At 39.4% G+C, this 14,980-nt stretch overlaps 2 protein-coding genes across 2 annotated transcripts in view; both read left to right on the top strand.

The window, feature by feature from the left end:
* LOC107666410 (bone morphogenetic protein receptor type-1A-like) overlaps positions 1 to 14,980 on the top strand; it is a 30,478-nt gene that overhangs the window by 9,317 nt on the left and 6,181 nt on the right. Inside the window, exons 3-11 of the mRNA XM_016457679.1 lie at positions 1,368 to 1,626; positions 10,389 to 10,554; positions 10,666 to 10,768; positions 10,861 to 10,957; positions 11,878 to 11,968; positions 12,332 to 12,470; positions 13,562 to 13,754; positions 13,848 to 14,145; positions 14,225 to 14,400. Coding sequence (XP_016313165.1) covers positions 1,557 to 1,626; positions 10,389 to 10,554; positions 10,666 to 10,768; positions 10,861 to 10,957; positions 11,878 to 11,968; positions 12,332 to 12,470; positions 13,562 to 13,754; positions 13,848 to 14,145; positions 14,225 to 14,400 — 1,333 coding nt within the window. The 5' untranslated portion in view covers positions 1,368 to 1,556. The remainder of the gene's footprint in view (positions 1 to 1,367; positions 1,627 to 10,388; positions 10,555 to 10,665; positions 10,769 to 10,860; positions 10,958 to 11,877; positions 11,969 to 12,331; positions 12,471 to 13,561; positions 13,755 to 13,847; positions 14,146 to 14,224; positions 14,401 to 14,980) is intronic.
* On the top strand, positions 12,639 to 13,642 carry LOC107666409 (bone morphogenetic protein receptor type-1B-like). Its single transcript, XM_016457678.1, has 2 exons — positions 12,639 to 12,979; positions 13,343 to 13,642. Exons 1-2 carry the CDS (start codon positions 12,855 to 12,857, stop codon positions 13,518 to 13,520), a joined length of 303 nt encoding a protein of 100 aa, XP_016313164.1. The 5' UTR covers positions 12,639 to 12,854; the 3' UTR covers positions 13,521 to 13,642.

Here is a 14,980-nt window from a genome sequence, read left to right as displayed (position 1 = left end):
CATAAACACATTTCATTACACCAAATACACAAAATACTGTTCTTTTTAGCAGCATCATATGACCCCTTTAACAACCAAAAAGTTTTGTTGTCCGTTGCGGAAGAACAGACGTTCCTCTCGTTGATAGCAGAGGAACGGATCCAGCGAGAGCTTGATGGGGCGATGCGGAAAGAAAAAAGTTTTTTTTAGGAGTCGTGGTAGTAGAGGCGGCGCAACTATAACGACATGTGAATAATCCCGCTGTGTTTTTTGAACCTTAAACCGCATAAACACATTTCATTACACCAAATACACAAAATACTGTTCTTTTTAGCAGCATCATATGACCCCTTTAACAACCAAAAAGTTTTGTTGTCCGTTGCGGAAGAACAGATGTTCCTCTCGTTGATAGCAGAGGAGTGGATCCAGCAAGAGCTTGATGGGGGGCGACGCGGAATAAAAGTTTTTTTTAGGAGTCGTGGTAGTAGAGGCGGCGCAACTATAACGACATGTGAGTAATCCCGGCCACTCTAAAGAGGTACTGAACTGCAGTGGAAACGCAAACCGTGACGAACCGTGCTGTGCCGTACTGAGCCGTGCCGAGCTGTACCACGCAGTGGAAAAGCGCCATTTGTGTGTTTGTCTAATGTGGTATCTTCACCATATCTGTGTACACTTATAAATTTAACATGGCTCTTTATACCGTTCTTTTTTCTAATGTGTTTGAAAGTGATGCCACCTGGTAAGCTGTGAGGCATCATCTTTGCAGCAGGCCTCAAAGCTAGCCTCAGACTCTTGTCTCCGTGTGTAGGTGCCTACACACAGCTATCTTGTCCCCTTGCTTTGCGGAGGCTAGCTTTGTTCCCTTGTTATCCGGTCAGGGATGTGTGAAAGTGGGGCACAGGTCGGGGCTCTTTGTCCCCCTTGGGCAAATCAGAAGTGACAGACACCGGCCCACTCCCCCACTAATTTGTCCCCCCATCAGGACAGACTTCGCTCAGGGCCACTAATTGCAGCGAGACGCACAGGCCTACAAGGGAACAGACACATCACATTATTAACGCTGGAAGGGGCCAACGGGGTAATTGCGGATCATCCTTCATCAAATTATTTGGGCATGTTTCAGCATTCAAGAATAGCGCCGGCCTGACGGGTTGAGGGGTCAAGCCCAGAAAAAACAAGGGGGCAATGATGTTCAGTGCTACCAAGAAAAATTACAGCACTACTTAATCAAGTCTGTTTTTAATTAAAAAAGTAATTATTAAGCTATAGATGATTTTAGACATTTTTTGTGTTTGTAGACATTGTGTTTAAACTCGTGTAGAAAGATGCGTTGAAACGTGTATGATCTGCTCATCACATATTCTTTGTTTCTTTTATTATTTTAGTGCCGTGGACCCCGTGAGGAGGGATCTCTGAGTGTCTAGTGCCATCATTATCCCCCAGCTCTTCCTCTCATTCTCTGCATTTCTTCAGCTCCACCTGTACGTTAGTGTTCACTGGGATTTCAGGAGCATAAGCAGCCGTCATCACTGATCTCATCCTCAGCCCAAAGGTTACGACGACGCTGTTTGACGATGGCACAGCTTTTGTATGTCACTGTGGTTTTGGCCAAAGTCTGCTTGCTTCTGAGGCTCTGTGCTGGAGGTAAGGGTGTTTTCTGTACTTCACACCTGTGTTCTTGTCTTCATCTTTCATTTACAGTAGCTTTAGCTTATATTCATGCTCTTCACATAAACCAAGCACAGTCTCAAGCATGTAAGTGGCATTCGAACAAGGTGATAGGTGTTTGTCAAGCCTTTTTGCAACTGCTCTATGCAAACTCTGCTCTGAGAGTTGTTATATATGAACACTCCACATAAATGTGATCTCCAGAGCTACTGTGAGAGCTCACCTCAAGCATTTCAATATTTAATTCTGAATGGAGCGTTTATCAAATACTCATCAAATGCACACAGACCCTTTTGAAGAAATTAAGAAATATATTGCTGTTATGTAGTAACATAATAGTAATCGAAATTATTACGCAATATCACACAGAATGGCTGTGACTTAACTACAGTTTCATGCCACAGGTAATTTAATTCCACAGATAAGACTTTATTTTACCAAAAATAAGAATGCGTTGCTTTGTTTCATGCTGTGAAGCTCTGTATTGAAGCTCTTAATTTGATAAGAAAATAATGCAATGTAATGTTGTAAATTGTTATATTTTCATTTGAACACAATGAGGTACAGTTGGCTGTTTTTGTGATTTTAAAGTTGGTTTAGGGGAAATTCCTTCATCACTTTCTTGAAGATACAAGTTTAAAGCTGAGACACGCTGGTTGTTTTGAGTTTCGCATTCTCTTGCATCTGTTTGTTTTTTTGGGGGGGCTTTGATGTGATTGTAGTACAGCAGGGCAGGAATCATATGTGCCCGTCTGAACGTTTCCATATGCTTAATAACGTGATGTTTACTGATGTCAGAGAAAACTGATAGCTTTGTTTAATAAAAACGCCCTCCCTGAGACAAACTAACTGATGGTTGCCTGTGGACAATCAATGAGCTGTGAAGGCAAACAGCAACGGCCGATTACTCGGAAAGCAGTTTTGGTGCACAGAAAAAAAATGAGTTTGTGTTGAAAAGCCTACTGCTTTATATTTTAGCTCATATTGTTTGTTAACATACTTTAACTCTGAACTTCTGCGTAAAACAATACTTTGTGCTCTGGTTTAGAACACCCTCGGATATCTCTGAGGTGTGTTTACTCATGCCAGGGAGTTCAAAAGACATCTTTCCCATCGTGACTCACTCCTGAACCACGAGCCTCTCGGAGGCCCCCCACTAAAGGAAGCTGTTAAAATGATTGTTGCCGCTCTCTCTTCCTTTTTTGGCACATTAACCATTTCCTCTATGGCACTTCACAATTGCTAGTTGGTAAGAACTATTCCAAACACACTGTTTACTCCGGAAATACTTGGGCCTTTTTGTGCTGTTGATTTAAGATTTAAGCCCCTATTTAGTAGATTTTAGATATTACAAGAGGCTTGCTTGTTTTCGGTTCCACACCGACTATAGAACTTGAGTGGTTTATTATTTTTTATAAAAAAAAAATTTTAATTCACCTACATTTTTGAATGAACAAATAAAGCGTTTATTTATTTGTTTTAATGTGTATGTTTGAGAAGTTTTGAATTAATCATATTTAGTCCACACTAAGAATTCAAAACATGCCACTTCAGATAAACTCTATTTTTTAATAGCCTAATCTTTTATTTAATTCTGATCAGTTAGTTGAGAGAAAGAAAAGTGGTCTGATAAAATGCCAAGTAGTCAGATTTTCAAACAGCTCAGTTTTCCTTTAGAGTTCATATTATATCAAACATCAGTCTAATGTCCTTGTCAGTGCATTTTTGTACAGATGCAGCAGAAAAGTAGGAGATGGTTGAAACCAGAGACGCAGCATGAAGGCGAGGACATTTGACTTCTCAATGCGCTGTTGTTTCTCTCAGTGTTACAGTTGTGTAACGGCTAGTTAAATACCTCTATAGTACATCTTTTTTACCTTGCTCATCAGATGCACCCCTGAGATGTAATTTCAGGAAGGTGTCTGCACCTCTGAAACATAATCTTCAAGAAACAGAGAGGTGACATTGGCAACTGAAAGCCCTCAATTGGCTCCAATAGTGCAAAGTGCTTTTTTCCCAAGCAATTGTGCACTTGTACCTGGATTGAACAGTGAAAGAGGTTAGCACTCCTCCTAGGGGAGAAGAAAACGTGTTTTAAATGCAGGCAGGCATTTAATTTCGTGAGGTGAACAAATAAAATGCATGTAAAATTGCCCTAGAAATGACAATTTATTTCAGTATACTGACTTAATTCAGCTATATTTAATTCCCAGTTCTCCTCCAAGTACAATTTCAAGTGTCATGTGTGAGGATTAATGTGAAGTGGGATATAGTCAATGAAACAATGCATTGCTGTGAAGGGAAACAGTGTAATTCAGCTTTGCTGTAGACTGAAATCTATTTTTGATTTTCTTCTTTTGCTCTCTTTCTTCCCTTTGCACTTTTTCTCAAGTGAGAGAGAGAGGGTAATGGTGTGTATCTGCTGGAGAGTCTCATTATGGGGGGATGGATGATCTGCCAGACCTCAGACGCCACTGTAACTGGCGGCAAAATTAGGCACACATGTGAATGTGGAGGCTCTAATGGGCCCCTCTGACACATCAATCATCGCCCACAACCAGTCACAGGCCAGCAGTGGGCAGAGATTCTTTGCCCAGTCAGAAGGACTGCTTTACAGCTATTTTGAAGAGTTTTGAAATCCTGACATTGTTGTAAGTTGCACTTTTTTGCCACGCCCATAGATTTTTGTGTAGGGATGCACCAAAATGAAAATTCTTGGCCGAAACCGAACAAAATGAAACACTGGGCCGAATACCGAATACGGTTTTTCGAGTTTTTTCCCCCATGTATTTTGACAATTTTTTTTTCACCATTGCATAAATTAAATAGCCAAAATGTGCTTTTTACTGTTTTGTCTTGTTTTTCAAAGAAAAAAATCAATTACAAAACAACAATTTAAAAATATTTAACACTAAACATTTTTTAACATTCTAGCAGACATTATACCAACAAAGCACAATTTAACTTAAAATTAATAAGTTACTAAAACAATATTTTTTGGCGATCAGACCCCCTTCTTGAATCAGGCATATATTTTTTACTGTAAAATTAAAAGCAGCCTTGCTGAGCAGAAGAGACTTCTTTTAAAATATTACAGATCCCAATTTGAACACTGTGTGTATGCTATAATAAATGTATTAACAGAGCTGTTGTAATTATTATCATTATTGTCTTACCTTTTATTTTATTTTATTTTACATAATGTTCTGCAGTTTATTCACTAATTGTTTAAGGCCATTTCAGTTCGTGCAGCGCTGTCAGAATACATGCAATTTGTGCCTGCATTAGAAAACATAACGTTCTGCAGTTTATTTACTAATTGTTTAAAGGCCATTTCACGATTTCAATCATCGTACAGTAACCAGCAACAATCCCCCCTTCCTCTTCTCATCGAAGACATGCGATGCAGTACTAAACAGTCTCACGCTGTCAGTGCTTGTAGTGATTTTTGTGTCTTTCTCGGACAGTTTAAATGCTTCTGCATTAATGACATGTTTGTTGCATTATAAAGAGTGCGCGCCTCTCACTCTACACTAGTTGCTATTTGATCGCATCACGTCATTGTTCGGTACAATTTTATCAGTCTTTTTACTAATTCAGCCGAACACCGAAAGAGTTGTTTTTGCTGTTTTCGGCCGAATAATTTCGGTTGCCGAACATTCGGTGCATCCCGGGTCCCCAGGGCGGGGGTGGTCTCATTCGAAAGCGGGCCTCTAGACGTACACTCGATTCGCATTCAAGAGGGTTCCTCAAGCTGAAGGTATCCCCCGAATTTGGCCGTTACGGAGATATGGCCGTTCAAAGTTTCAATGGTTTTCTATTTTATTTTACATAATGTTCTGCAGTTTATTCACTAATTGTTTAAGGCCATTTCGCGATTTCAGTCATCATACAGTAACCAGCAACAATCACCCCTTCCTCTTCTCATCGAAGACATGCGATGCAGTACTAAACAGTCTCACGCTGTCAGTGCTTGTAGTGATTTTTGTGTCTTTCTCGGACAGTTTAAATGCTTCTGCATTAATGACATGTTTGTTGCATTATAAAGAGTGCGCGCCTCTCACTCTACACTAGTTGCTATTTGATCGCATCACGTCATTGTTCGGTACAATTTTATCAGTCTTTTTACTTATTCAGCCGAACACCGAAAGAGTTGTTTTTGCTGTTTTCGGCCGAATAATTTCGGTTGCCGAACATTCGGTGCATCCCTATTTTTGTGCAGTTTACAGTGAAAACCAGATTCAAGATCCTTCAATCCCAAAGTCATTCCTCAAGCACTGACCCTGAGTAGAGAGAATGGAGAAGAGGAGTAAAGAGTAGTGGTTCAACGGAACACAAATCTCATGGTTCGGATCACATTACGGTTTTTGACCCACGGATCGGATCATTTTTTGGATATCGATATATCGGCCGATATTCTTTGTGTATATTATAGTACAGTACCAGTCACCAGTTTAGACACTTTCCCATTGGTGTGTCCAAACTTTTGACTTGTACTATATATATAATACAGTATATACATAAACAATATATACTGTATACATAAACACTCACTCAAATGTGGTGATCAAACACTTATAATGATGTGACAAAGATATGTGATGGAGGCAGGGCATTTAACAATTTAACAATAAACTTTATTATCCAAAATGAGTCTGACATCAGTGCACTGAACAGTAAAGTTGAAGTTTATTCAACTTTAATTCAATTCAGTTCTATTCAACTTTATTCCGTTGAAGTTTATTTGACTTCGGAACATTCATTCACAGATTTGCGCTACTGTCTTCACACACAGATTAAACTTACTAGAGTGCGGATCCGCCACGCCGGTATGGAGATATGGCCGTTCAAAGTTTCAATGGTTTTCCAGACTTAAGCTTCATCCTTAAGTCTGGATGAAGTCCGTTTCATCCAGGTTGCCAGTAGCAAACAATGGAGTGCACTCAGCTGGACAAACTACGTAATTACACCATTTACAAGTATTTTATCTGCGTTATATGTTCTGTAAAAAAAAAAATTAATATCAGCGGCATATTCACTGATATTGATATATCGGCGACAGGCTCATATCGGCCGATAATATCGGCAGAACGGTCGGGCTCTACTTGAGACATAACTGACTGCGCTTACCTGAATGATTGTCGAAATGGGTATTTTGTCAAAAGCCATTTTGCGATTTCAATCATCATACAGTAACTAGCAACAACCACCTCTTCATCTTCTCATTAAAGACATGCGATGCAGTACTAAACAGTCTCACGCTGTCAGTGCTTGTAGTGATTTTTGTGTCTTTCTCGGACAGTTTAAATGCTTCTGCATTAATGACATGTTTGTTGCATTATAAAGAGTGCGCGCCTCTCACTCTACACTAGTTGCTATTTGATCGCATCACGTCATTGTTCGGTACAATTTTATCAGTCTTTTTACTTATTCAGCCGAACACCGAAAGAGTTGTTTTTGCTGTTTTCGGCCGAATAATTTCGGTTGCCGAACATTCGGTGCATCCCTATTTTTGTGCAGTTTACAGTGAAAACCAGATTCAAGATCCTTCAATCCCAAAGTCATTCCTCAAGCACTGACCCTGAGTAGAGAGAATGGAGAAGAGGAGTAAAGAGTAGTGGTTCAACGGAACACAAATCTCATGGTTCGGATCACATTACGGTTTTTAGAACGGTCGGGCTCTACTTGAGACATAACTGACTGCGCTTACCTGAATGATTGTCGAAATGGGTATTTTGTCATAATTTTATGTGTATGTGTCTGTTCAGAGGATTCAGAAGAGAATTCAGTTCGGTGTTCGCGCGCCGTCTGAAACGCATGTGCGTGCTTCATGTGTGTGCAGCTGTGCGCATAGAGAACAGCAATGAATCAGTAATGAATCGAGTTCCCTTTCGCCTTTTCTTGCTGGAATTGTTTAAAATTCACTTGCTTGTGTAAATACGAACAAATGATAAACTTATACTCTATTATGGTGAAATTTTGCAATTAATCTGTGGATCACATGCGTGCCGAACTGTGGGGCTTGGTCTGTACGGATCACGGATCAACTACGATCCGTTTAACCACTAGTAAAGAGTGATGGAGAGGGATCCCTGGGTTCCTCTTTGGGGCTTTGCCCATTTGATCCTTGTTCAGCCTTCTCCTAATGCTAAATTTCCATCCTATCCCTGCGTATCAGGATCTGCCGTCATAAAGGGGGACTGTCTCCCTTAGCCTGCATGGGCTCACATTTGCTTTATGAGTAGCTCAATTACTGAAATGACCTCATTGAAATCCCTTGCGAGCAGTTGAATGAGATTAAGTCTAGACAGTGTAATTCTCTTTAAGAGTTGATTTTTATTGTTTAGTAAAGTAACATTATACGGTGTGTTTGATCCACATAAGTAAGAAAGTTATGGAGTCTGTCTGCACCCTGAACGAGAGCACTTGAGAGGCTGAGTGCGTCATTTAGTTTGCGGTCTAGAATCGTTCTGATAGACTGAGCGTATCAAAGGCAGCGTCTCGCAGCTTCACAGGCGTTATCTGGACATTTAACTGCACTGCCTCCATCAGCTCTGTTTTCTCAGGGTGTTTCTCCAGCAGTCTTGTTTGTGTTGTGATCGACGGTTTTGTTAATGTTTCTAGTTGTCTCGCATTTTGTTTTTGACTCTCATAATGCTGTTGGAGACCACCACAATTTCCTCTTTCCACACCTTCCAGATGTAATGTTGTTTTTATGTAAATATTATAAAATTGTTTCGAATCTGCAACTTTAACTAGAGTTGTTATATAAACAACAGTAATGACTGTAACAATTTATGTTTCATGAACCTCATTACATAATATGGTTTGTGGAGTGTTAAAGGGATATTTGACCCAAAAATAAAATCTTTTAATCACCCTCATGTCGTTCCAAACCAAAAACAACATTGGACCGCACTGACTTTCATTGTTTGAACGGATAACATATTTTTCCAAAATATTGCACAGGAGAAAATAAGTTATACTGGTTTGGGACAACACAAGGGCAAGAAAATGATAACTGAATTTTCATTTTTGGGTGAACTATCTCTTTAAGCACCCACAGCGTGGTAAAATCCATTTTAACTTATTACATTTAATTCAATATTAAAGTTTTGTTTTGCCTTGGGACATTCAACAGTTGCAAAGAAAACTGCTGTGATATGCTTACACATGTTAAGCATACTTCATGATATCATATTTCTAATAGCGTTTCTTTCAGGCTGCCTATTTTGTTAGGCTCATACTGTGTTTATATTAAGTTGTATGTACTCATCAATCACATTTTCAGTGTATGTATGTTGTAGATGATCCATTGAATTTTGCAGTGAATTGAAGAGCAACAGAGACTCCTTTATCGTGCCCAGCTCTCTATTCAGTCACTAAGTCCTAATAGAATTAGTCCAAGAGGAAAGTCCAGTCTAATTGTAAGATCAGCAGCACACGGGGAGGCTGTGTAAGACAGACTAGTAATGGGATCTGAGGATGGAATGCAGCTGATAAAGAGAGCGCCGTGTCGCCCTGCCGCCCAGTCTCTCAAACTGCTGCTTTGTGAGTGATTAGCTGTTTTACCGACAGGTCTGGACTGGATTGGAGTCATGCTCAACAGAAGGCTACAGCAATACATGCTCATGCACTGTGACATGATGATAAGACAGTAAGATCAGCAGTGACATGTCTCAGAAAAACCTCAGGCCTTTATTGAACTGAAATTCAAATAAAAAGGGAAATTAATGGTTGTGAGGGTGTGAAACAGAAAGGGGCATACAGGGATGCACATTGTAGTTGGGCTGCATTTGAACAGGAGCAGGTTTACAGAGGAGTGAAGGATGGGACATTAAAGTAGGAGATGGTGGCCTTGTTGAGGATTGACACAATACCTAAATTTCATTAGCCAACTGTCAGCCAGAACAGGAAACTAAATTGAGTGTTTACTACAGATACTTCAGAAAGACTGGTATCAAAGTTTTTTTAATTTAGTATATTTTTGGTTCTAAAGTACTTTTGACATCACTACTTTAAGAGATTTTAAGAAGAGAAATAAGATGCACATTGCTAGCTTTTAACCTAGATTTGTCATAGTCACTACTGTTCAAAGTTTGGGGTCTGTACTTTTTTTTTTTTTTTTTTTATATATATGTTTTAGAAAGAATTTTCATGTGCTCACCGAGGCTGCCTTCATTTGATAAAAAATTCCATTAAAAAGGAAAATTGTGAAATACTATTACAATTAAAAATAATTGTTTTCTATTTTAATAGATTTTAAAATGTAACTTATTCCTGATGGCAAAGCTGAATTTTCAGCATCATTGCTCCAGTTTTCAGTGTCACAGGTTTCAGAAATCATTCTAATATGCTGATTTGCTGCTCAAGAAACATTTATTATTATTATCATAGGGAAAAAAAAGTTGAAAAAGGGTTAGCACTGTCTAATATTTTTGTGGTAAGCTTTAGAATTTTCAGGATTATTTGATGAATGTCAAAGGAACTGAATTTTAACAAATATAAATCTTTAGAAACAATGTAAATGTCTTTACTGTCACTTTTGATCAATTTAATGCATCCTTGCTGAATAAAAGTATTAGTTTCTTTTTAAAAAATGTTCCTGACCCCAAACTTTTGAACAGTAGTGTGTGAGATTCTGGAACCACAGACATTGGTTTATTAACAACTACTGGCCATGCTGTTTCTCTGCTCACCTGGCCTAGCATTGATTGTTAGTGTCTTGTCATTTACAGCGGGTCAGAATCCTGACCATGTGCTACAGGGCACTGGAGTGAAGCCTGGCTCAGACTCCAGAAGGCCCAGGGGTGACTCTACTCTGGCACCAGAGGATGCTGCCCGCTTCCTCAGCTGCCACTGCTCAGGACACTGCCCTGATGACGCCAAGAACAACACCTGCGAGTAAGAGTCATAGGCCATGGCACCTTCTAAGTGATTATTGCACATGTTTGTGCTTTGTTTATAGGTATTCAAAAAAAATTAAGCAGATTGCTTTTCTTTAAAACATAACAGGACAAATGGGCAGTGCTTCGCCATCATTGAGGAAGATGAAAATGGAGAGGTGATCTTAAGCTCAGGCTGTATGAAATATGAGGGCTCTCACTTTCAGTGCAAGGTAAGAAACGTTGTTTCTAGTGTTTTATGCTTTGACACCTTGTGTAATTAAATATCAGACTTTCTAAGTTTGACCCATTTGATTATTCACAGGATTCACAGTTTGCACAGACACGCCGAACCATCGAATGCTGCCAGTTTGACTTTTGTAATCGAGACCTAAAGCCAGAGTTACCGCCTCGAGACACTGGTATGCTTCAGTACTAATTGCCTGGCAGATCGTACATATTATATAATAAACAAAATAAACATATAATCTAGGGCTCTCAAAATGGCAGAAAACTACATTTGAATTTTGTACTTTAAATATTATCAAAATTCGAATTATATTCTAATTTAAAATGCATAATTTCAGTTAGGGTGAAGGAAAGCTTTTGGCTTCTCTTCTGAGGCCACAAGAGGGCGCATTGAACAAAATATTACTAATGCACGTTTATTCAAAAAAATAAGATAACATAACTATCTGTGAAAAAAGTGCATAATGTTTATAAACCAATTATAATTAATTAAGTTGCTTAAACAACTATAAACAAGACCGCATCATGTATGTATTCATAGTTTAATGCAAAGGGCGGAAAGCCAATCACACAGAGTACATTTTTCATTTAAAAACATTAGATGCAGTGGGATGGGGGGAAAAAAAAACAACCAAAGTCTCGATATATGTTTTTTTCAAAGTTGAACTTGCATTCATTTTACATGGCTTTCTAAACATGTGGCTCCTTTGTGCGAGATGCGAGTGCAACGGTGATAGATGTCCCTCTAGAAAATGTGCAAAATATGTGTTCTGTGTGAACTGCTTGGTTTCAGTTTTGATGTAAACAAGATCTTCTCCGCATATCCATTTTTTGTAGGATATTAATACTTTTATTCAGCACGAATGCATTAAATGGATCAAAATGGTCAGTAATCGACATTTGCATTGATTCTAAAATTTATATATTTTTAAAAATACTGATTCTTTGGAACTTTCTGTTCATCATAGAATTTAAAAAAAAAATGTAAATATAATAAATTTGCCGAAATAATAAACCGACCAGGCCTGCTGATTGAGCCCAGGTTAACCTAATGCCTTAATGATGGACGTGTTTTCTCTTCATGTCTTTACAGAACCACCAGATCCTCACTGGCTGGCCTTCCTCATTTCAGTGACTGTGTGCTTCTGCACCCTCATCTGTGTCACTGTCATCTGTTATTACAGGTGAGATCATCACCTCACTGAAGCAGCAAAACACACTGAAGCTCTTACATATAATAGCCACTTGTGACGTGCCCGTTTTTTCCACATCAGTGAACTGTAATGCTTGCTGTGTTTTTGCATAGTACCTTTGAAAACACATGCCACCCACATCATGGCCTGTTGTTGTCGAAAGAGCAACACTTCTGTTGCTGCAAGTAGGGGCAAGACTACTAACTATAGAAAAGTTTGCCTTTATAACAAATCTATCTTTTAGTGTCTTGATTACTGAACTGTCAAAACGTGTCATGTTTGTAAAAAAAAAAAAAAGCTCTCAGATTTCAAGTACAGCTGTAAAAAAGATTTTATTTTTGACTGTGTCCTCAGGTATAAGTGGCAGACAGAGAGGCAACGCTACCACAGAGACCTGGAGCAGAACGAGGCCTTTATCCCAGCTGGAGAATCTCTGAAAGATCTCATCAACCTTTCTCAAACCTCAGGCAGTGGTTCCGGGCTCCCCCTGCTGGTGAGAAATCAAGAAATGCAGACTGTAGGTTCTTTGTAGGCTCATTTTTTTATTCACCGTGTTCCTGCTAATAGAAAATGTGCAAAATATGTGTTCTGTGTGAACTGCTTGGTTTCAGTTTTGATGTAAACAAGATCTTCTCCGCATATCCATTTTTTGTAGGATATTAATACTTTTATTCAGCACGAATGCATTAAATGGATCAAAATGGTCAGTAATCGACATTTGCATTGATTCTAAAATTTATATATTTTTAAAAATACTGATTCTTTGGAACTTTCTGTTCATCATAGAATTTAAAAAAAAAATGTAAATATAATAAATTTGCCGAAATAATAAACCGACCAGGCCTGCTGATTGAGCCCAGGTTAACCTAATGCCTTAATGATGGACGTGTTTTCTCTTCATGTCTTTACAGAACCACCAGATCCTCACTGGCTGGCCTTCCTCATTTCAGTGACTGTGTGCTTCTGCACCCTCATCTGTGTCACTGTCATCTGTTATTACAGGTGAGATCATCACCTCACTGAAGCAGCAAAACACACTGAAGCTCTTACATATAATAGCCACTTGTGACGTGCCCGTTTTTTCCACATCAGTGAACTGTAATGCTTGCTGTGTTTTTGCATAGTACCTTTGAAAACACATGCCACCCACATCATGGCCTGTTGTTGTCGAAAGAGCAACACTTCTGTTGCTGCAAGTAGGGGCAAGACTACTAACTATAGAAAAGTTTGCCTTTATAACAAATCTATCTTTTAGTGTCTTGATTACTGAACTGTCAAAACGTGTCATGTTTGTAAAAAAAAAAAAAAGCTCTCAGATTTCAAGTACAGCTGTAAAAAAGATTTTATTTTTGACTGTGTCCTCAGGTATAAGTGGCAGACAGAGAGGCAACGCTACCACAGAGACCTGGAGCAGAACGAGGCCTTTATCCCAGCTGGAGAATCTCTGAAAGATCTCATCAACCTTTCTCAAACCTCAGGCAGTGGTTCCGGGCTCCCCCTGCTGGTGAGAAATCAAGAAATGCAGACTGTAGGTTCTTTGTAGGCTCATTTTTTTATTCACCGTGTTCCTGCTAATTTTTACAGGTGCAGCGCACCATTGCGAAGCAGATCCAGACAGTGCGTCTTATTGGAAAAGGCAGGTATGGCGAGGTGTGGCTTGGCCGGTGGAGGGGGGAGAAGGTAGCAGTGAAAGTGTTCTTCACTCGAGAGGAGGCCAGCTGGTTTAGGGAGACAGAGATCTACCAAACTGTGCTCATGAGACACGAGAACATACTAGGTACACTTCATGTCATTCAAGATGATCTCGTTCATGTGTAGTGTTTGAAATTGTAAATCAATTGTGTAACACAACTCTTCGATCTGTCTGAAGGCTTCATTGCTGCTGACATTAATGGCACTGGAGCATCTACACAGCTGTACCTGATCACAGACTACCATGAGAACGGCACTCTGTATGACTATTTGAAGTTCACTACTCTGGACACGCAGGCCCTGCTCAAACTGGCCTACTCTGCAGCCTGTGGCTTGTGCCACCTGCACACGGAGATCTACGGCACACAGGGAAAACCAGCCATCGCTCACAGAGACCTGAAGAGCAAGAACATCCTCATAAAGAAAAATGGCACCTGTTGCATCGCTGACCTTGGGCTTGCTGTCAAATTCAACAGGTGCTTCGTCACTCTTCGTTCATTTTGAAGTGGTTTGTTCAGTCATTTTGAGGAAGTAACGTTTTTTTGTTTGCCTCAGTGACACAAATGAAGTGGACATCCCACTGAGCACACGTATGGGGACCCGACGCTATATGGCTCCAGAGGTCCTGGATGAGACTCTGAATAAGAACCACTTCCAGGCCTACATCATGGCGGACATCTACAGTTATGGGCTGGTTATATGGGAAATGGCCAGACGCTGTGTCACTGGAGGTATTCACTGGCAAATCTTTTTGTTTTGCTTTATACTTTATCTGTTTTTTTTTATTTCTGTTAAGATTTTTGATAACACTTTAATATAGGGACCAATTCTCACTATTAACTAGTTGCTTATTAGTATGCCTATTATTAACATATTGGCTGTTTATTAGTACTTATAAAGCACATATGTGACCCTGGACCACAAAACCAGTCTTAAGTCGCTTGGGTGTATTTTTAGCAATAGCCAAAAAAACATTGTATGGGTCAAAATTATTGATTTTTGCCAAAAATCATTAGGATATTAAGTAAAGATCATGTTCCATGAAGATATTTTGTAAATTTCCTACCGTAAATATATCAAAACTTTTTGATTAGTAATATGTATTGCTAAGAACTAGGGCTGCACGATTAATCGCATGCGATATTTAACGCGCATCTTATCAGTAAAGCCGGTTCTGTAATCAGCGATAAATCTCCATCACCTGCGGGCTTTCACATTGAGCAGCATTAACTACACAGAGCCGTTGTTCACTGACGAGCTGCGCTAAACCACGTTCATATTCGCGCGATTTTTTGCGCAGCTCATCAGTGA

Source organism: Sinocyclocheilus anshuiensis, unplaced genomic scaffold (assembly GCF_001515605.1).
Source record: "Sinocyclocheilus anshuiensis isolate Anshui unplaced genomic scaffold, SAMN03320099.WGS_v1.1 scaffold63, whole genome shotgun sequence".
Taxonomy (NCBI): Eukaryota; Metazoa; Chordata; class Actinopteri; order Cypriniformes; family Cyprinidae; genus Sinocyclocheilus; species Sinocyclocheilus anshuiensis.
This window is presented reverse-complemented; position numbering and strand designations above follow the sequence as displayed.

Coding starts and splice junctions, on each gene's coding strand:
- LOC107666409 (XM_016457678.1), top strand. CDS start 12,855: ATGATGGACGTGTTTTCTCTTCATGTCTTTACAGAACCACCAGATCCT. Junction 12,980..13,342: donor ACTGTCATCTGTTATTACAG/GTGAGATCATCA, acceptor CTGTGTCCTCAG/GTATAAGTGGCAGACAGAGA.